Source organism: Zonotrichia albicollis, chromosome 2 (assembly GCF_047830755.1).
Source record: "Zonotrichia albicollis isolate bZonAlb1 chromosome 2, bZonAlb1.hap1, whole genome shotgun sequence".
NCBI classification, from domain to species: domain Eukaryota; kingdom Metazoa; phylum Chordata; class Aves; order Passeriformes; family Passerellidae; genus Zonotrichia; species Zonotrichia albicollis.
This window is the reverse complement of record NC_133820.1, coordinates 31,005,633-31,028,352: the sequence shown is the minus strand read 5'-3', so window position 1 is coordinate 31,028,352 and position 22,720 is coordinate 31,005,633. Positions and strand designations below refer to the sequence as shown.

Below are 22,720 nucleotides of genomic sequence, written 5' to 3'. Positions count from 1 at the left end.
AGTCTAGAGTCATCCATCTCCTGAACAGCTTCCACAGAAAAACAACTTCAGAAATGCTAAATAATCACAAATTAACTGGTCTTTCCACAAGGCTGGCTAAGCCCAGGCCTCCCAACCCTGTTATGGTCTTGTGTAAATCAGAAATCCAGAATTGGCATAAAAACTGCAACAGCCTGAGGGAGCATCTAATAACATCGTGTGGGAAACTGCAGCGTTCCCCTGGCTGAGCCCCATGAGGTCCCTTCCAGGCATCACTCAGCATAAACTGGCAAGAAAGCTGGGTATTGATTTTGATTATCTGCACTGTATGTGTGCTTGTAGAATCTGAAATTAAAGCGGATTGGGTTTCTAGTCCCAACACCGTATTTATTTCTGGTTTTATTTTCCTGAAGGAAGGATGAAAGAACAACGGAGAGCAAAACAAACTTTGCGGGAGGTTACAATGTACACAAAGCCATCTTGGGAGTAGGGGCGACTCTTCGCTTAGCGGAGAACGCGGGAAAGAGGGTGAGGGATGGGGATGTCTGCTGATGTTTAGAGGAAGCAGCAGAGAGAAGGGCCGCTGTTGTTCTCGGGGTGCACTTGACCCTCAGCCGCACCCCGCTCCGCTGGCGGGCACAGGCCCAGCGCACGCCCCGACTCCCATGGCGCCGAGGCACCGCCGCCAGGGCCGGGAGCTCTCGCCTCCTGCAGGGACTCCCCCGGTCCAGGGCGGGCGGCCGCCCCTCCGCCCGGCGGGACGCGTCCCCCGCGCCGCCGCCGCCCCTCCCGCCGCCGGCTCCCGCATCCCGCGCCGCGCACCCCGCGTGACCGGCGGGGCGGGCACGGGCGGGCACAGGCGGGCGGCGCGTCGCCGCAGCGCCCGGGGCCGAACGCCGCTCCCCCGCCGAGGGCAGAGGAAGCCGGGCGCTGCATCCCCTCTCGGTCCCGGCCGCCCGCCCCCGCCGGAGGAGCCGGGGGCGGGGCGGGGCCGGGTCGTCCGCGGCACCTCCCCGCGGGAGCGGGCGGGGCTCCTCTCCTTTGCGCCATGATGAACAAATGACCTCGCGGGGAATGAAATTTAAGTTCCACCGGGGAGAGAGAGTTCTCTGCTTCGAGCCCGACCCCACCAAAGCCAAAGTGCTCTATGATGCCAAGGTGACCGGCCGCGCGCGCTCCTGCCTCCCCCTCCCGCGTCTCCCCGGGCGGGAGGGCGCGGGGCGGGGCCGGCGCGCGGCCCGCCCGCTCCCGTTACGGCTCCTGCTCTCCCGTTACCGCTCCCGCCGGGCGCTGGGTGCGCCCCCGGGCGGGAGGCGGCGCGGGAAGCGGCCTTGGGCCCGGCCGGGGACGCGGCTCCGCCGGCAGCTGCACTTGTTGCGGGAAGCGGGCGCCGGCCCGGGGAGGAGGGTGCAGGCGGGGAGGCCGCGGTGCGGGGGCCGCCACGGGACAGGGAGACGAAGCGAGGCGGTGCCGTCCCCGCCGGGCCTGGCCTCCCTCCGTTATTGCTCCCTGCGGGCGGCTCAGGCCGGTGCCCCGGTGGGGCTCAGCTCTCTCCCCGCGCCACGGGAGCCCCGGGGCTGGGGGTGCGCGTAGCGGCTGTTTGGGAGCCTCTAGGCCTTGGCCGCGCCGGGAGCAGAGGCGATGGGGCCTGCCCGCCGCGGCAGGTAGACAGCGGGGCCCCGAGCCGCCCTGGGAGTGCCGCAGGCCGCGCTTCCCGCCGGCCGCTCCCGGCTGAACACCTGCAAAGTAATTCTGAAGTCTTGCTGCCACCCCTGCAGTTTTGTAGTGTAGCTGGATCTATTTCCTGTCACGCTTTCCCACGCTTACTGCCCGCCCCTCTGCGTTTCAGAAAGGTATAAGTGGTAGCGCTGGTGAAGGAGAATATGCGGAAATAGGAGAGTGAGCAGTGCTCGGTGGGCCGTAGGTGTTGCAGTAAGAGGTGACTGCCTCAGTTAGGGCCTAACCGTAAGGGTAGTGAGAGTAATGATAGAGCTTTATGTAAATAGTGCTGGTTTAAGGTATCAGTGGTACACAAGATTATTTTTCAATCCTGAATCGTCTGTGTCCGACTTAGAAACAGAATTCTGGATGTTTTTTTGTTACAGAGAGGGATAAAAAAGGAAGTGTTGTAGCTGGATTCTTGATGAAATTAGTACTTTTTGCTGCAGGTTTGTGAGTGTGCTTATCCGTGTTTCTCAAACATTTTTGTTTAGGAATGCCACCATCCTGTAATATTTTGGACTGCCCTTCTGTTGGTATATTTATTCCAATGTTCTAACAACCTGGTAGCTGTAGTTGCTATCCCTATAAACCTATAACCTGAGTACAAGAATGCATTGTACCTGTTCTTCTTTACTGTCAAGTACTGTAAACAGCATACTGTCTGAATCCATCAATAGTTCTTAAATTCTGGACACCCAAATTGAAACATCACTAGTAGCCTAAGTACTGATAATGATCTGTATTGAAAGCTACTCAAGTATAGACACCATATCTTTTTCTTCTGAGGTGGAGGCCCTTTCAGACTGGCCATTGCACATTTGTAAAAATGGAAGAAAACAAGGGTTGAGATATTCCCAAAGCCTCTTAATGTTTTGTGGCTGAGAGTCTGTGGTGTTCAGCAGAGCAGTATGTCTATGGTTTATGTACAGAAAACTGTGTTTCCTGCTTAGGGCGCTTGAGCAGACAGCACAGAAGAGAAAGTGTAAGTAGCCCAAATCTGCATATCCACACTGTGCTACTGCACTGTTTGATGTTTCCCTTTGTCTGTCTTGAAAGCATGGGACTTTTGAGGATAGAACCAAGATAGTGAGTAGTCTGCAATGTTAGGAGTAGTCAACAAGAAAGCTAAGTTTTCTGATTATTTAGTATAATCCTGTTCATGTCAATATTAACTGGCAGCATATCAAGTCTGTTTAATTTTCTTTTTTTTCTTTTTGCATAAACTTTCTAAATACCTGATGATTTACTTTCTCTCAAGCTTTTTAATATGTACCCTTCAATATTTGTTTCAGATTGTTGATATTGTTGTTGGAAAAGATGAGAAAGGCAGAAAGATTCCAGAATATCTGATCCATTTTAACGGCTGGAACAGAAGGTAAGCGCCTTGGTTTCAGTGGTGTGGTTTCAGTTCTTCCATTTCTTCTGTTTTATTCTGCAAAGATAGGCTTTGCATAGAATATCAAACTACTATTGTCTGCTGGAGTATTTTGTTTTTGTGAATGCCTTTAATATACTTGCTCATGTTGACATTTGTCTGTATCCATAAATTTCAGTTACTCGGTTTGATAGATGTGAGTTTAAACCTTATGGGATATCTACCTGTGCTATATACTTATGGCACCTAAGTTTCCATTAATGAAAGTTTTATGCTTTGTTAAATCTAGCCCTGGATTGTTTGATTATCAGTACATGAGTGCAGTGTCTTGACTGTGATTGATAGTATGTGTCAGTGCTAGAAATGCTGTTTTGGATTAAGTCAAGGCTTGAACAGATTTTAGATGGCAACGTGAGAGCTGAAGCCATGTCAGCAGAGAAGAGTGCAAACCTTGTGATGCAGGGGTTGCTTCTGAATGGCATTAAACAAGTCCCTTGTAGATTTAAAGTGTATTAATTTATTGGCAATCATGAGTGGCATATATTCATAGTAATTTTTTACTTTCTTTTGACCTGTCCTTAGCTGGGATAGATGGGCAGCTGAAGATCATGTTCTTCGGGATACAGACGAAAACCGCAGATTACAGCGTAAATTGGCACGGAAGGCTGTGGCTCGCATGTAAGGAATACTTTTGGCCTCAAAAGAAATGAGATTCACTTTCAGATTCAGACAGATGCCAAGCTCAGTTGTAGACACCTGGATGTGAGCTCATGCTGTAGGTGGTAGATAGATGCATAATGCAGTCAGTGCATTCTAGAGAGCTTCTCTAAGCTAGAGACATGTGGATTGTTACTAACACTCTAAAAGACTAACAACTCAATAGCTGTGTTATTCTTAACTATTGCTGTGAAATGCCTGTGTGTTGGATCTGCATCTTCCCAGAGAAATATACTTGCAAAATACTTCAGGAAAACATGAAGTATTTTTGGGCCAAAGGCAATAATCTAATATTGGTTAGCCATGGCTAGAGGATGTGCTTGAGAACATGAATGTGAGGTAATGTACAGACATTGGGGTATCCACTCTCAAATAAGCATTGTCCAAATAATTTCAGGTTTAATTAATGAAAATAACTCAAACATAGGTTTCCTGTGCATTTGCACATAATCAAATTAGTTAGGATAAAGAAATGAAATAATATTACCCAGATGTCAGTGAACCATTTTACATTCTGTAGGAGAAGAAAGGGAAGAAAGAAGAGACGCTGCAGGTTGCCTGGTGTTGACTCTGTGTTAAAAAGCCTTCCTGCTGAAGAAAATGATGAGAGTAGTGAAAACTGTGAGTTTGTTTTCCTGCTTTGGTGACTGGTGGGATGCCTTGACCTTGGGGATAAGTGCATGGTGTCAGTTGCCATGGGAGTATCCTGGTCCTTCCTATCTGAAATACTCAAAGGCAGTCATATGAAGAGTGGGAACTATGTTTCATGCTAAGCATCTGTTAAGTTGGAATATCTGTTTTCTTCTTGTAGTCCAGAGGCATCTCCTTGCATCTCTTCTATTCAACTGCTTTAATCAGTGATTTCAGAGCTCAATGCTGTTTTCTTTATTGTAGTTTTAATAGGTGTGAGAACCCTTCAGATTTCTTCGTTTGATGTTCGGAAACACAACATTTCCCTGCTAGTGTTTGTGTATTTTTGAGGGCAATAAGATCATTTTTTCCCCAGTCTACCTCACACAAAGGTCTGTTTCTTGTCAGCTGACTGTCTGATTTCACTTTCAAGCCAGATTTTTAATTTCCTGCATTTTCCTTTGTGACTAGAAAGCCAGCAGGAACATTGGCTGGCACTTAACTGATGTTCTGGGAACTGCTGCTGCACAGATTCATGACTTTTGATTGAGTGATTAATATGTTAATCCTCTGTGGAGAAATAAAGTCCAATGAAAATGTGGGTGCTCAGGAATGTAGGGAGCTTTTAAAAGTGAATGTTTTTCAGTTAGAGAGGAGGCAAGAATACTTCCTAATAACTCACATGTTTAAAATATTTGTAGTGGGCTGTAAATAATGCATGTTTAATTCAATTAGAATTACTCATCCTCATTAAATATAACAAGATAATTGTGGTTTTTTAGTGGGTTGGGTTTTTTGGTTTTTGGGTTTTTTTGCATTGAGGCCTCAAACTGACTGGTCATAACCTCTGTAATGTAATAATGAATATGTGAAATCTCTTTTATGCAGCTATAAGTAGTTCTTCTTCTGATGACAGTGATGAAGGAACAGATGAAGAAATAAAGAGTGAAGAAAGTGACATAGATGAGAGGACAGAAATGGTATTTTTGTGTGTTCCTTAAGTTAATAGTATTTATTAGTATTAAGTATTAGTATTAATAGTATTTAGTATTTATTATCATCTGCACTTGAAACTCTGGGAAAATTGAAGTAGATAAAATATAGGCCACAACTGGTTATTTAGCTGGAATTAAAAGCATAATTTTCTTATTCCTGGTGTTTACTGTGATTGTGATTTTGAAAATTGTACAATGTCAATTTCTTATAGAACTGTATGATATACTGCTAAAAATACACTTTTTTCCCCCCTCTCATTCTACACAAAAGACTCATGTGGAGAAAATGTAGCAGACTAGATTTTCCACTTTTGTGGGTGCCGTAAAAATTTGCTTGTCTATGCAGGTTGAACAAACTGATAGCAGCAGGATGTTTGTCATGTATTTTACTGTGAGACAGGCATGTCAACCCTGGTCTTAAGTTAAAATGTAGAGAGGACTGTTCTGTTTTCAAGAAAAAAAAAAAACATTTATTTTTCCACAGTAAACAGTTGATCTGAAGATGTGTAGACTTTAACAACTACAGTGTGGTTGATCTGCAACAGCAACACCTAACAAATTTGTTTGCTTTTTAAAAAGTTAAATACTTAAGAGAACATTAAATTAAAAAAAAAATTTAAAAATGAATTTGCAGATACTTTCAAGAGCAGTATTGTTAAATAGTTTAAGCCTATTATCCACTTGTATCCTTACTATTGGAGTTATTGTTTCACAACCAATATATTGTTTTCTTTCACTGATCTGTTGTAGAAAGAAGAACAAGACACTCATACAAAAAGGGACATGGAAGAAAGAGCAATAAGCATAGAAATTCCTGAAGTCTTGAAAAAGAAGCTTGAGGAAGACTGCTACTATATTAATAGAAGAAAAAGGGTATAAAATAAAAGTTGGGGTTCTAATGTGCATAAGGGTGTGAGGTAGTTTTTGTTTATACAACTGGAGTTTTTAACTTCACCTTTTTAGCTTCATTTGAGCTCAGGGCAAGGAAGAATACAAAGAGTGTAGGGAGTAGCATTCTCTATAGCTATAACAGTGGCTTGTCATATTCAGCAGTGTACTGTTGTGGTTCCTCATGGTACTTTAGAATGCAGATTGGTTTTGAAAGCTGGAAATGCATCAGGCTTCTTAATCTGACCATGTTTCTTCTTTCTCCTGATATTGATAAAAAATTCAGTTTAAGGGTTGAAATTACACAGTCCTGAATTTGCTTTATGCACTAGATATTTACTAAATTAGTTGGTACATTATAAGTTACTGTTTTTAGAAGACATTCTTTTTTGTTTCTTTTTCAGCTAGTGAAGCTTCCTTGCCAGACAAATATAATAACCATCTTGGAGTCATATGTAAAACACTTTGCAATTAATGCTGCTTTTTCAGCCAATGAAAGGTCTCGGCACCATCAGATGACTCCACATGCTAATATGAATCTTCATTATGTGCCACCAGAGAAGAAGTGAGTAATCTTTAGTCCACTGTTGTTGTTACAAGGAGAATGAACTTGCATTCTGTGTTGTCTTTTATGGCTGTTCACTTCTGTGAGCTTATACCATAATGTGTATCTATTTACAGGGCTCAAAGTATTTGACAGATAACTATAGCAGAGTAACACTGATTACTTGTTTACCAGTGAGAGAGTCCCTGTACTCTGAAAAGACATTATGCAAAAATATCAATATTCTCTTTTATCTTGTAAATTCTTATATTCTAAATATTGAGATCTGTTTTGAAGAATGTGTTGCTATTGTCAATGTGGAGAATTTCATATCTGATATAAGAATAGCCTACTTAGATAAACTTGAACAGGTTCATGTTTTAAAAAGGATAAAAATTTAATACAAACACTTATGAAGATCTCCAAGTGCAAGTTGTTGGTTTGTTTTAAGTGGATATATGATCTTAAATCTTAGAGTCAGTATGTAGGGATGTGGTAACAAAAATCCTGATTTGTTGAAATTCATGTTTTAGTCTGTTTTCTCAGCTGAGCTGTCTGTTCTTCTACCATGTTACAAAATGCATTGACCATACATCTTTGCAGTGTAGTGGTTTTTTATTGTTTTGGGGATTTTTTTCTCTTATGTTAAAGATTTTTGATATTAGATAAGACTGCTTCTATCTAAGTACAATGGGGTGAAATCTTGTTATTTTTATCAACAAGAAATCCTGACTTGTGTTAGTGTTCTATTTCAATGGTGTGTATTTATGCTATTCCTTGAAGTATTTTAGCCTGAGTTTCTTGTTTTATGTTGGTGTCATTCATTCTTTGACAGATTGATGCTTTTCCTTCTTTGTAGTATAATCTCCCAAACAAAAGGTTAGATAAAATATCAGAAATATAAACAGAAGGTTTTACACACATTATGATTTTTACAGGTTTATGTTTAAGTAACTTCCTCAATAAAAACAATGTTTTAGTAAAATAAAGGTATAGTTTCACTGATCATTAAGTGGGAGAAATTCAGCTGACATCTTCATTGTTTTTCCCTTAGTGCTCTAACACTAAAGGTTATTGACCTTGGATTTATAAAATTTCTGCACATGATGGTCCCCTGGCCCAATTCATGTGTATCAGTTTTAGTAGGTGGTATGAAATATTGGAGGTTTGGAATTTCTAACATGGATCATTTTGGGAGAATCAAATTGTTAACCATACACATATGTGCACTTGAAACGTGAGAGGGGAATACCTTCACAAAGGTGAGAGGTATTGAAGGTGTGCTGCACTTTGTGTTTTTGGTTCTTGTAATAGCTTGTATAGTCACCACCTAACCTTGTAAGTCTTCCACACAGACCTGAAACTGAAATTCCTGGTAGCCTCCAAATGTAGTGCTCTAATTAGGAGAACAGACCATTGGAAACTGCTCTCCCATGCAAATGTATCTGGTTTTGTTGGTTCACTGGATAACTCTTAAGCACAGCTCAACTGCAGCTTAGCAGCTATAGGTCAAATTCTGCTTATGCCTTTTAGACAGAGATTCAGTCTATTGAGTACTTACTTGTTCTGGTGCACAGGTGCCTCTTTTTCAGCATAGTGAACTTGGAAAACCAAAAGAATGTTTACCTGAAAAACATCTAACGAACTTTATATATTCCACAGTAGATTTTATTAGTTTAGTGAATAGTGTAATATAATAGTTCTGTGATTTTGTTTGAGGTTGTGAAGCAGACCTTTTAAAAGAACTTGTATTTCTGAAGTTAACAAGAGCAATCACCTTCTTTTTAAGTGTGTTTTTAATCAGTTATCATTACTTAGTGATTGAATCACCATATTGTATTTATGATGTTAATCGACTGTATTATTGAGCAATTTTTGTGCAACTATGCTGAAAAATAGTGTCATGCAACTTTGAAATTCATAATTTTTTTCCCCTCTAGTGTCGAGCTATGTAAAGAGATGGTGGATGGGCTGAGAATAACCTTTGACTTCACACTTCCCTTAATTTTGCTCTATCCTTATGAACAAGCTCAATTTAAGAAGGTGACTTCATCAAAATTCTTTCTTCCCATCAAAGAAAACTCAACAAATACCAACAGGTAGGTTAGATATAAGAAGTTTAATATGCCTTATCTCAAAAGGTAGGAGAATGTGGTATCCTTGGTTCTTAACTAATTTGAAGATAAGTATACTTCTGGAGAATAGATTTCAGTGGAAGAACTCCTCACTTTAATAGTTATTGGAAGGAGACTGTTTTCCCTGAATAAAAGTGTTCAATAAGTGTGACAGTGTTCACAGGGGTCTTGGGGTGAGGAAAGAGACAAGGATCTGACTCCATGTTTCAGAAAGCTTATTTTATGGTATATATTATATTAAAACTATACTAAAAGAATAGAAGAAAGGATTTTATCAGAAGGCTAGCTAAGAATAGAAAAAGAAGGAATGAAAAACAAAGGCTTGTGTCTCAGACAGAGTCTGAGCCAGCTGACTGTGATTGGCCATTAATTAGAAACAACCACATGAGACCAATCACAGATGCACCTGTTGCATTCCACAGCAGCAGATAACCATTGTTTACATTTTGTTCTTGAGGCCTCTCAGCTTCTCAGGAGGAAAAATCCTAAAGAAAGGATTTTTCAGAAAATATCATAGCTACAAATAAGATCTGTGAAACTAGAAGAATTTCTTTTGTTGCTAGAGCCCTGACCATCTCAATTCTGTAAACCTGCCCTAATTACCTAGAAATCAGGAGGAACTTTCCCCAAGCCCTCCTCTGCTGAATCCACCCACACCTCAGTCGACTGACAGCCAGCCCACCACAGGGGAGCCAGCCACGCCGAAGAGGAGGAAAGCTGAGCCCGAGATCCTGCAGTCTCTGAGGCGTTCGACGCGCCACAGCTCCAACTGTGACAGGCTGTCGGAGAGCAGCGCGTCCCCGCAGCCCAAACGGCGGCACCTCGACACCCCCGCCTCCATGCCAAAGCTCTTCCTGCACCTGGAAAAAAGTAGGCTTTTCTTCTTACATTGTGGGCCTAAACAAAGCATGAAATTCTGTTCTTTTAGTCCTGCATGGGCTGTAAACTCAGAGAAAGAAATGGAAGTCGTTAACTTCTTGTATCAGTTCTTTAACTCTGAGGCCTCATTACCGAAGAGAGAAATACAAGGCAATATTGTCAGTACTTTGGGATATTTTTCCACAGAATGCAATGAGCTGCTTTTCTGAGAGTCTATTTTAGGATAACCTTTATTGAATTTCAGTGTTTTAAGACTTCAAACATTTTAGCAGCAGGCCTTAGATGCATTTAATGGCTTATAGTTCCAGGTAGTAGTTTACAAGTAATAAAATTTTTCTTTTTTCTTTTGTTTTGTTTTTCCTTTCATTTTGAAGAAACCCCTGTCCATAGCGGGTCATCTTCACCTATAACTTTGACTCCTAGCAAAGAAGGGAGCACGGTGTTTACTGGCTTTGAAGGTAGAAGAAACAACGAATTGAATGAGGTAACATTTTGATGTTTCTGTCCTAGATGTAATGATTAAATGTTTTGTGGACCTCAGAGTAAGGCTATGTAAGAAAAGATTTTGTTGGTATTACTTATTTCATCTTTGAATTTGAAGTTCTGTACATTCTAAATTATTTACGATGTTATAAAATTTTCATAACCAGTATTTTCATATTCTATCTATAGGTTTTGTCCTGGAAATTGATGCCAGAGAATTATCCACCAAGTGATCAACCACCACCTCCTTCATATATCTATGGATCTCAACATTTGCTGAGGATGTTTGGTAAACTAATGCAAAATTCTCTGCTCAATCAAAGTTGCTTTATATTTTTTCTCCAGTCCTGTTATCTGTGTGATTTTTCTGTTTGCTTTATTAAATTTATTTTTATTCTTGGAGGAATGTACATTTTAATCTGTTTGGAACTTTAGGCTATCCATAGATTTGGTTATCTTTTATTGGCTCTGTATGCCTTCATTTAAGAAAGGCAAAGCAGTGTTACTTCCAGTACACTGTCAAACATCATTAAACCCAGCATCATTCACCTTCTCAGCATGTTTCTGTTTATTAAGGATTTGAAAGATCAAAAGTAGCTTGCAGGGAAAAGTGGGGTCTGTGGTAAGAAGAAATTGTTATATTCTTTTCTATGTAGTGGATAAAAGTAATTTGAAGTTGCATTTACAAGAAGAGGTATAAACATTATTTCTTTTATTCACAGTAAAACTACCAGAAATACTGGGGAAGATGTGCTTTCCTGACAAAAACCTGAAGGCTTTAGTAAAACACTTTGAGATGTTTCTGAGGTAATGTGACACAGTGTACCGCAGCAGTGTTTCTATTGTTACATAGATCTAAATGTCCTGGAATGGCAAAGGAGGCTTAAAATAAAATACTGATTTTCTCTAACTACAAGATTAGGATAAAGTTAGTATACCCTTTTTTATAATAGCAATTTGAGTAAAGATGAATATAAGATGTTTTATTTTTTAATTCCACTTGAAGGGAACCAGAATTTTCTACTTTGAATTTTAATAAACACATTGATATAGAACTGAAGTGTGAAAGTTTATTGATGTGTATAGAATGACAAGTCTGACTTGGTTAAGTAGCATGTTTTATGAAGAAATGCAGAGTCTGCATTGGTATTTTTTAATCAATATTAGCAGGAGGAGAAACTTGGTCTTCACAATGTGTTTTTAATTATGGTGATTTCTTAAAAGAAATGTCTGTCTTAACTGAGCTTTGAACAGAAAGGTTTCTCTGTGATGCAGTGCAGTGGTTTGTAGGGATACACAACTCTTTGTGGCTGCACTAGCTCCGCCACTGGAGTCAGTAAGGTCATACCTGCCCCATGATCAGATTGGTTTATCAGGTACTGTAATTAGTATTTCTGCATGACATTGAGCATGTGGTTAGATATCTAGTGTTGCTCTGTGTTGTGCAGTGTCAGTACACTGGAAAACAAAATTGCTGAGGAAAACTTTCAGGAAAAGGTGTTGTAGCTGGTAATAAAACAGATATGGAAATTGTAACTTAAATTTGGTCAGTGACATAGGGAAAGGTAACATAGTATTACACCAGCATAAAAAAAACTTTGTGTTAGATATCAGGGAGATGAAAGCTTTAAAATGATTTTACTTTAATTACTTATTGAAAATAAAAAAAGGTTTCCAATGTTAAAGTTTCTACAATACACAGTTTTTCTCTGGGAGCAATTAGTTTTCAAGTTTTACTGATTCCATTTTGCATCTCTTTTGTCAGATCCTCGTTGGCTTTCAAAATACTTTTAAATCAAAAGAATTAGAGCTCATTTTTGGAAGATGATTTTTGCTTGAAGTGAATATTTTTTAGAGAGCTTAACTCGCTGTGGATCAGACCAGTTTTTATCAGACTTTTGACTGTTCAGATTCTTCTGTGTTGATCAGAGCAGATCTCTGTTCTTTAGTGTCTTTAATAAGCATGTTTTCATATCCATGCTGTGGATAGTCTTTAATGGAGTAGAATAGATGGAACGAGAAACATGTCCCCTACACCCCATAAAATAAAGGTTGCTTATTGGGAAAGGGTTGCTTAAGGGAACTGAAGTTTCTAGTGATAGTATCTGTATGTGTTTTACTTTCCCATCTGAGCATTTCATTGAAACGTGTAGTCATCTATAAATAGAAATAAACATCATGTTTCCACACCAGCATTTTTAGGGGAGATAGAACTGTGGTTTTGAAGCAAATCTTTCAGTAGTTCCCCTTTTCCATGCTTTGTGTTGTGGTGAAGTGTCCTCCAAATACACAACATGCATTCCTTTCAGAAAACACTTAACCAGAGGTGTGCTTCAGTCCTTGAGGCCAGGCTACAACAAAACCAAATGAGCCCCACAAGGCAAGCATAATGTGGATATCACATATCTGTTAGAGCAGATATGAAGGCTGTTTTTTTCCAAGCACTTTCTTTTTTGACAGTGTCAAGAAAGCTTCAAAGTTACAGTTACTGTTGTAGGAAGCATTTGATCTTAGGTAGCTTTGTTATAAATACTTCCTTAGTCTACTTTCCTTGTCAGCTAATGCTACTGGGCAACAGAAACCAATACAAATCATTAGATACTTTTTTATCAATATCTATTCATATGGTGCTTTGAATTTTTTTTCATTTGGGTATTTATTTTTCATGCTGCTTGTCATTGACAGTGGTCAAACAGTTATTTTCTAGACATTTGTTCGCGCTTGATTTTTATCACAGAAATAGTTCTGCATTTTCTGGTTCTAATCACAAGAAAACTTGAGTTTGAGGTGACATCTTGTACTGATGCCTCGAAAATAGCATTGATGTTCCCAACAATGTTAGAGTGAATATAAAAGCAAACCTTTACTTGAAAGCTTTCAGGTAGACAATATGGCAAAAATCACACGTTGTATAGTAATTCCACAATTTTTATGAAGTCATTCAAGTGGTATACTTACCATATACTGTCCAATTAAAAGGTTAATTGGTTAGGTAATAAATCCCTGGGGTCCTGCCCCACTGAAGGCAGAGGTTTCTTTTGTCCCACTTTTTTTATGTCTGGTCCAGGTTCTGGTTGGAAAACAGAATGTCTGTGTAGTTGGTTTTCGTCTTGGAGTAAGACTAAACAATATTTATAAGGTTAGCTTATAGTTTCTAAATGTAGGGAAGAAAGGTAGGAAAATTGCTGGAAACTACAGCCATGCTTTAGCAGTCTACCAAGCTACAAATACATGAAAGGTACAAAAACCTAAAAATCTTTAGGCATCAGTACTAGTTCTTCAGTTTTCATATCTGTCTTTTCCTTTTTGGGAATTAAAAGATTAATGAGTGATTATTATAAATATTTTATATCAGTTCTGTTCTGGCTTAACTTTTGAACAGTAAGATCTTCCCTACAACATCTGTATGCATTAGGTAATAGCAGCCAGTTTACTTAGGACTGCTTAATTATTTTTGGGGTTTTTTTAAGTGAACTGCTCTTGAGTGAGAAGCTGAAGTACTCTCCTTTTCTTTATTTCTCTAATAGCAGGCAAAGGATTGATGGGTCTGCTTGCATTAATTAAACTACTCCTGAATCTTCTTTGATGTCTAGTAGAGTAGTCCAAGCATTAGTAGTTTATGTATTCTTAAATAAAACTTTCATGCAGTGCACAACTGATTTAGTTCTTGCGTAGATACTGATATAATTTTGAATTATGATTTTGTGGCTAAAATTTATAGTTTACCATTTATAATATTAATCTCCTGCGAGCTGAGAAACTGACACTTATGTAATGTAATACTTTTTCTGGGAGCCTGTTGTCTTGAGTTTGCTTAGTTCATGATAGATGCATTAAATTAGCTTTGAGATGCAACATGGATAATATTTTCCAGTCATGCCCTCAGACTGCTGCTAGACAAGATTTTTCTCAATTTCCCAGACAGCATATATTTTTAAGAAATGTATGAAATGCATCTTTTTTACTTTCTTGTTAAGTAGAAACTCTACCTTCTTAATCCAGCTTCCTACAAGTGTGTAAAATGAAAATTTCTTCATGGAAAACAGGAAAGTTTATTTCTCAATAATAGAATTTGCAGAAGAAAATCAGATTCTCAAATTACGTACAAAACTCTGAATCTTAAATTATTTCTGAAATAATTCATAGTACTTGCAGTCTAAAATAGACTCACCAGTTGGTTTCAGTGAATTTCACTTACTGCACATTCAGTCTTTCGGACCAAGCAGTGGGAGCTAATGCTTTAGCTGGTGCTTACTGGTGCTAACTGGTAATTGGACTAGTGAAAGGCCCCTGATTAAATCTCCTTGCCTGTTAATAGCTTTAGAGTAAGAGGAAGTATTAGCTTTAAACTAATTCCATTATTTCAGCCGCTTTTGAAATAAAATGCTTCATATGCTCTATTTTACAATTTCCTGGCATTGTGAGGGGCCTAACAGGCCTCCAAAGGTTGCCTCAGTGGTGAGAAGTGACTGGCAGGAAGGTGCCCATTTCTATTTTGCTATTTCCATTAATTTGCACACAGCCTTGGCTTGGAAAACTGTTTTGGAATCAGAGGCCCCCTCCCAAGTCTGTTAACCAATAGGAGCTACTTAAGAGTTAGGAGGAGGATATAATATGTCTGTTTTTACAAGAGCAAGACCCATCTTCACTGAGGTAATTTCAGAGACTGGCATTTGCATTTTGGGAAAAAAGGCAAAATGAAGTGGTATAGAAATGCATAGACAGATATTTTGACTTTGATGAAATACAGAAAAATAAATAAGTAATGAAATATTTCTAAAATACTTCTAAAATTTCTAGTAGTAAGTATTTTTAGATGAGGCCAATGTATTAGTTCAGATTATGGACAGCTAGTAGTCAAAGATTTTACTTTTGTTAAAAACCCACAGGTATTTAAAACTCAGTATCTCCTTTAAGCTTAAAGATATTTTTTTTACCCCCACTGACACTCTAAAATATACTTTTATCTATTGTGCCACTCTGTTCCATGGGTAGGAAAATATTTTGATGCTGATGAATTTTTCTGAGAAGGAAGCCAAATCAGAGGACTGTAATAATAAAATGTGTATATACAAAGATGACAAGTTGTTTCACGTAACTTTAAGAAATAGATCTCTGGTGCTGACAGCAAATTTTGAGTGTAGTAATTTTATTATCTATAACTGCAGTGGTGAATCGTCACCACTAGTCTGTGCTAATGTACAATTATGAGAGGTTATTTGTGTCTGAGAATGAAAAAATTAATCATTGCAAATGGTGAATGAATTAGAAGACATCTTTAGTTAGGCAAAGTTGCTTTGTAATAGAGTTCCTGTTCATTGTGAGTCATTGTGGCTTCAGTTGCAAACAGGCAAGTAATTAAAAATCACATTCTGAAAGATGGAAAAGAATGCAATTGTGCTAGTGTTTCTTATATTGTAATATTAATTGATTAATATTGTTGAATTATACTGGGTTTTTTCCTCTCAATTTTTTGAATTAACCAGTTACTTGGTTATGACACACTAGAAAACTTCATGGAATTGGAACCTAAATGTGAGAAAATCAAGTTTTTGAGTATAAATTGGAGACCTGGGTTTAGAGTGCACAAATATGTAAAGCAACATTTTTTTCCAAGTTTTGAAACACTTTGAAGGGAAGGAATTTTTTATGCACAGTTGGGTAGAAAGGGGCCCTCTCAAACTTTTGGCACCTTTAGGTAGAATGCTTCCCACTGAGTACCTGGTATTGTGCAGGTTCTTACTTTCAGTGGGCTTTGTTAGCTGCTTGGTCTGCAGAATGTGCTCATTGGTGCTTATTGTCCTCAACTAAGGTTTTGCTGCATTGCCAAAAACTGTTCATGAAACTCTCCCTGTGGATTGCTTCTCTTCCTTCTGCTTTCCAAATCTTCAGGTGCCTGGGAGTTTGAATGTGCATATTGCTAGTCCATAGTTGAGGCTTGGATCATGTATCTACATTTAGAGGTTGCCCCAAGTACTTTAAATGTGTTATGGTAGCTTTTTTAGAAGGCAGCTCTAGGGGCCTGTGCTGGTCTGGTCACGGGGTCTTCATCCTCAAGACAAACCAAGGACTCCTGTATTGAGCTCTTGTAGGACTGTTTTTTTCCAAAAGGTCCTTGGGAAAATTAAATTTGCACTCACTAAATCTGATTCTTGGAAATGTTGTGATGGTAGCTTGGCATCTTCAGGGTTCTCCACACTTCCTCTTAAAAGGCCAAGGAATATTATCTCAGTTTCTGTATATCAGTGAGTGGTAAGAGTCCAGTCAACAAAACAGGCCAGTTTACTCCTTTAGCATGGTTCTTGAGCCATTGGGTGTTGGAACAAATATCTGGAACCTCAATTCACTTCTTCTGTTGACTGCAATGGGGTTATGATGGACTTTGTCATCTGAACAACTTTCCAGATGGAGACAGGCCTACAAATTGGGGAGGGGTGAGGGTCAGATGGTTGTATATGTTTCTTTGTGAACCTAAAGCCTTTTAGTTTTCAAATCCTGCACTTGAGTAGTAGTGTCAGAGATGAGGTAGCTTCTTAATCTGCAAATGACATTTCTTTTGATGAGGTGACTCACAGAGCTAGGACTCATAATGGTCTTCCAGCAAATTTGGATAGATCATTACAGTAGCCTTTCAGACGGGTCACTGATCTCATCAAAGCATCTGCTTAGTTTTTAAAATTCTGTAGGAGAGGTCTGTAAAGTCACCTTCCTGGAAACTTTTCCTTTGGACAGTGTCTTCTTATACCTTAATGGCTGAGGATGTCTTTCTGAAAACTAAGGTTTTCTTTTCTTTGTCATTTTCACACTTTCTGGGCTGTCCCTAAGTTTATTCATGTGATGGTAGCTGACATTTATAAGAATTCTTTTTCTTCATTCAGAAACTTCTAGCAATAAATTTTGTTGGTGGTGTCAAGGCAAGGCCTATCAGAGTATGCTCTTAATAGTCATACTAATTCAGTGACTCTTTTTGAGATATGTTCATGACATGTGCCTTCTAATGTGATAGTGATAACTCAGTTCTTCTTTTTCGTAGATCTACCTGTATAAATCAGTCAGATGGTAGTGTATTTATGAGGCTGTTGCTTGCCTAAAAAAACCCACACTTGAAGATCAGAACATAGCTTGAGGAATTCCTAAGTTGCCCACGTCTTTTCCACTTGTCTCCATCCACTCTAGACCTTTCTGAAGTGTTGCCCTTCTAGGAACTTGAGGCTGGAGGAAAATAACTGCATTGTGCCATGTTACCTCTGTTCTCTAAGCATGACTATAAAGCATGAGTTTGTTTTTGAGGACATTCATGATGAAAAATGCCTGCAGTCTCAAGTCAGTATGGACTGTGCCTCCCAGAAGTTGGTTGCTCATCAGCAGTCTTGCTTTATAGATGTATGCACATGAACTCTGTAAAAAGTATAAAAATGAAAGAGGCAATAATGCAGCAGGTGACTGAATGGATCAGATTTGTAAGTTAATCATTAAACAATTTCTGAATAGCTCCATTGCAATATGCTTTCTGATCTATTACTGAATATTGGCTCTGTCTGCTAATTACAGCTCCCTCTGTCTTTAAATCTTGGCTCATGACTTTCAGGTAGCAGTGTAATTGATCTTGATGCTGGTTTAGCTTGTCCAAGAGCAAAGCAATAGTGAAATATCTGGTAGGCAAAAGTCTTAGGAGACTCCTAATATTTCTGTGCCAGCGTTCTGCACTCTGATGTCTTTTGAATCGAAAGCAGCTTCAGAAGGGCCCCTGCTCTTTGTATGCAGGTACAGAAAGGATTGTGGCAAAGGCTGACTGTGTTCCTTCAGTAGTTTTCTTCTGCTTCTCTGCAGAAAATAATTTGTGTTTGCTAGCTCTGGGGTATTTTGCTTTTCACAACTGTTATGTGAAGAACAGGGAGATGGATGTTTGACTCTGTGCCTTTTTTTTGAGTTGTAGCTGTGGCACACCATCTCAGCTAAAATTTCTCATCTGTATCAGCTGTCACTTTAGCATGCACCAAACTGGCATGTATCACTGATGATTTAAGCAATAGTCAGGAAATTTGGAAGAGAAAGTGAACCTGTTTCCCATTACATGCTGATAAAATTCTTGGAACTGTCAGCTGCCCAAATGCCCTCTGAAGGTTCTTTTAAAACATGTTCCCTTCTGTGATCTAGCTCGTAGTACTGTGTTTTACTAAATGTTATCCAAAGATAGTAAGATTTTCATCAGCCCCTGTAATTTTTTTAATGTCTTGGAGTCATTAATGTGTGATAATGAAGAATTATCAATCAAATACCGCTTGTTGTTCATCTTAACTGTATAGAATCTAAGTACATCCAAAGTTAGGTTCAAGTCTGTTAAGTTTTAGGCTTTTCCACACTTGCTTCATACCAACCCTTCATCCTAGAAAGTGATTTGTAGCTAACTAAAGTCAGAGGTCATAGCAGTTGATGACTTGGGTATTTTATTAGCTTCTTAATTGCTATTTTTTTAGTGGTTTGAAACATTTTACATCAGAAACCGTTTAGGTCCCTTTATATACTGTTAATTGCAGAGCTGCTGTGAAATAAAGAAGTGTGGAAGAAGTCGACAATGTGCCTTCTAAATTAACAGTGACACACCATAAAGGATTGATTTCTTTTAAAAGAGTTTCTATTTCTCACTGCTTTTTCTAGTTACATCCAGTAGGATGTAACTAGTTATAACTCTAGTTTAGCATTTGATTAGCACTTGCAAGGATTGGGGGAAAATCAACTCTTTTTCATTTATCTGCAGTTTTGTACTGTCACCATTTTCTATGAGCTCTGAGCAATTAATATATTTCTTATTGAATATAAATGCTTTATTTAGAGGACCTTGCCAGTATTCTTTGATGCTTTGGCTCTCTTTAGGTCAAAGAACATGTCCAGTTCAGGCAGTGCAGCAGTGAGCGAGGTTGGAGAAGGCCTGTAGTTTTTATGCCATTTACATGAACATTTTTTTTTAAATTGTACTTTCTATGTCCAAAGTATTGGCTATGCAAAACTGATATTTTCAGCTTCCAGTAGTGAAGTCATCACCCCAGCCACTGTTTCTTGAGAGAGCACAGATTCTGTAAATGACATTGTTTTCTGTTGTTTCTTAAAACACGTAGCTAGCATTTTGCCATGCTTATTGATGCTGATCTTTAATATCCAGGTATTTTTGAAGGTCTTTGTGGTTTTTTTCTGAAGTACAGCTTGAGTGTAATCTTGAGTTTAATAACCATTTTGCCCTTTTTCCCCTGTTTATATACCTAGTATCTTTGATTTCAAAGGAAGGAACAGGGAGCTTATAGTCATTCTAGCTGTTTGTTACTGGTGTTTGTAGCAGCACTGTTTTCATTTTCAGTCCTAAACCAAAGAAAAAGTTGCGTGTTAGCAGAGCAGGAAAACATGATAAAATATTGGGTGCTTGGTGCTTTGAATAGTATTTGCAGACCATCTTGCAGAAATATGAAATTAAGGTACTGAATTTGTGAAGGATGTGTTTTGTCGTTGAAACCCATATTTAAATCAGAAAGATGGAGACCCTAAAGGCACATGAAATATATGAAAAATCATAACTTTACTTGCCTTAAAAGATATAGTTTGGCTCCCTAATGAATCCTGACTATTTGTATAAGATACTGCCAAAGTGATAACTGAAAATACTGGTTTGGGCATAAATGAAAGTAGTGTGCTGAGCAGGTAACTTACAGAAGTTGCAGAAAGATCTGTTCTTTTTCCTTCTGTGCTAGTTCTTTGAATTCTTTTTCTGAGTATAGTTTAACTTTCTTGGGGGTTTTTTTTTGTTTTGTTTTTGAGCTTGAGGAATTTTTTTTTAATTCTTGTTGGATTTCAGAATGCTAGAGGAAGGCTGTTTTTCACTGTGTGAAACTTGTAAAAAATAGGGCAAATCCTTTGTATGCCAAATTTCAAAGAGTAATAATTCTTAATTCCCAGGCTGTGTTTTTGCTGAGCTTAAAAATCAATTTGAAAAAAGCTTTTCTCTTAAATGTTTTATATTCTGTTCTTTTTTTTGGTGTGCTTTCTTCTCAGGTTTTTAGCAGAATACCATGATGATTTCTTCCCAGAATCTGCTTATGTAGCTGCATGTGAAGCCTACTACAGTACTAAAAATCCTCGGGCCATCTACTGAAGCTATTAATAAGGATTAAATCCTGCTATACATAGCCCATGACAATGCTATTCTGCTACATGGCTACAAGATGAGAAAGGAATTAAACAACTTCTGGAGTTGAAGACATTGGAAAATATCTTTATGATGGTTGGATTACTTAGGAATGGAGAACTGCTTTTCACAGATGTGTATAAACAGTGGTGTGAGTCACTTGGAAGGCTGGATATAAATCTGACTCCAGAGGAATGAAGAAGCCTTGTTCTGACTTTACTGCACAGGACTACACAGAGTAATAAAAAGCAAAGGAGGCAAAAGCAGATACATTGGCAACAGGACATTCTCATGAAGATAAATCACCATGCTGTGTTTTCAGTCTCTCCTGCCTGAGAAATAAGACTTGACTAAACAGTTACATGAAGAGAATTTGTGACTGGTAGCTTATGGATTGTTTTCCTCAAAAATTACATTTCATCTGTGGAACTGTCATGATAGAAAGGATTGCTTATTGTAAAGGTGGCTTTGCTGTTTGGCTAGTGTGACATCTGCCTCAAAAATGACTTTGTTGCTTGAATGAAAGATGTGTTGCTGACTTTGCATTTTGCAGAGGTGTATATAGACCTTTCATGGTAAAGCTGACAGGGTTCTGAGCAGACCAGACACAGCCAGGGATTCGGCATTTACCTGGCAATAAATGATTTCCAGAGCTGTTATGAAAGAACTCATTTTCTACAAGTAAATGGGAAAGTCAGTGAAGTCATTGCTCTTGAATTGGCAAACATTTATTTTCTTAATAAAGTTCACAGTGGCTGCTGTGTGGATGTGTGATTTTGACTGTCTAAAACATCTTGTTCGTGCTCAATTAGTATTTTAAGGGTGCTAAGTGTGCGTATAATGAGAGGTGGGAGCACTGACAACATATGGAGAGGAGCCCTTTCTGTATCATTGGATGTTCTTCTGCAGACTTGAAGGATGTCTCTTTAGACTTTTTTAGACACTTTGGCTCTGGAAATAGCAGTTCAGTGAGAACTGAGTTCCTACAAATGTGACAACACATTCAGTATAAATTAATTGAAACATAATTCTTGTTGTGGAAACCACATGCAGGACTTAAAACACTGGCCTTCAAAATCCTTGGCTCTATCGAGATAGACACAGATTTTAAAAGCACTGAGAGAAAACAGGACTGGGTTACAGACTGCATTAATGACTCTGTAATCCTTCTTGGTTCAGAAAACTTCCACCTATAATGCAGAGCTCAAGTTTCCTCACATTTGTAGAAACTAGTAATTTGAAGGCATCCTCTTTCACACATAAATGGCAGGCTCAGGCTAAAAGGCCAAAAAAAATGTAAAATCTGCTGTTGATATTCATTGTCACTTTTCAGAGTTCTGTGGTGTGTTCAAGCTTATGAATTCAAAATATTAGGATTACTCTGGTTTTAGTAATTTTATGAAGAGTCTACTGAACTCAGTTGTTAAACCAGTGGCATGGATGCATGCAGATTTGATGATTGTTAATTCTAAAAATTGCCTTTTAGCAGCACTACTCTTTTTTAAACACGTTTCTCTTGTACCAAGAAAACCCCGTATTTGTAAGCTTTCATCATTCTCGAATGACAGAAGTTTTGAATCTCTAGCAGAATCCATGTACATCAAAACTTTGCCAACATGTTTCATTCTAGGTTTAAATGCTGTTTCTCTAAAAGAGAGTTCATCAAGATACAAACAAACTGTCTAACACGAGATGAGTCTAGGAATGCTGCCTGAAACTTCAAAATTAATCCTTTCTATTTTAAGAATGCTCAAGTGTAATAGGACTGATCTGGTTTTGTTCCATTTTTTGCACCTGTGAGTATAAGACACGTTACAAACTGAGTCCCGTTTTGTGACTGTTTAACTGTTGAAATGAAAATTTCTGCATCAAGGGGTCAGGAGTACTGTTGGTATTGCCTTGTGGAGATGCTCAAAAGATGTGAGGGGGGAAAAATTCTGATGGTCCAGTTATAGTGTAGTCTTTGTGAACAGAATTTTTCATAAAATTCTCTTGAGGCTGCCGTTGGATGTAATATTACAAACTATCTTACTCTCATAAAAACCAAAAGCTTTTCTCCAAAGTTGTATGTATGCCTTTGTGCTTCTTGACACTTCTAACTGATAAAACTTTCATGAATATATATTTGAATTTTAACAGTTTAGTTTTATAAATTCAGTTACCGTAATGTGCAGTTTTGACATCCCTCTTTACTATTAC

The 22,720-nt window shown here is 38.7% G+C and overlaps 1 protein-coding gene across 3 annotated transcripts; it reads left to right on the top strand.

Moving 5' to 3' along the window:
* Positions 1-800: 800 nt before the first annotated feature.
* On the top strand, positions 801-21,282 carry MSL3 (MSL complex subunit 3). Of its 3 annotated transcripts, none has more exons than XM_005493445.4 (13): positions 801-1,137; positions 2,994-3,076; positions 3,659-3,754; positions 4,314-4,414; positions 5,312-5,403; positions 6,169-6,291; positions 6,711-6,871; positions 8,791-8,949; positions 9,593-9,855; positions 10,239-10,348; positions 10,537-10,636; positions 11,070-11,154; positions 20,389-21,282. In XM_005493445.4, the coding sequence occupies exons 1-13, from the start codon at positions 1,039-1,041 to the stop codon at positions 20,486-20,488; spliced, it is 1,572 nt and encodes a 523-aa protein (XP_005493502.1). In that variant the 5' UTR covers positions 801-1,038; the 3' UTR covers positions 20,489-21,282. The 3 variants fall into 3 exon arrangements, with proteins under 3 accessions (XP_005493502.1, XP_074390802.1, XP_074390804.1); XM_074534701.1 differs by lacking the exon at positions 801-1,137 and adding an exon at positions 1,239-1,832; XM_074534703.1 differs by lacking the exon at positions 801-1,137 and adding an exon at positions 1,585-1,725.
* Positions 21,283-22,720: the final 1,438 nt, after the last annotated feature.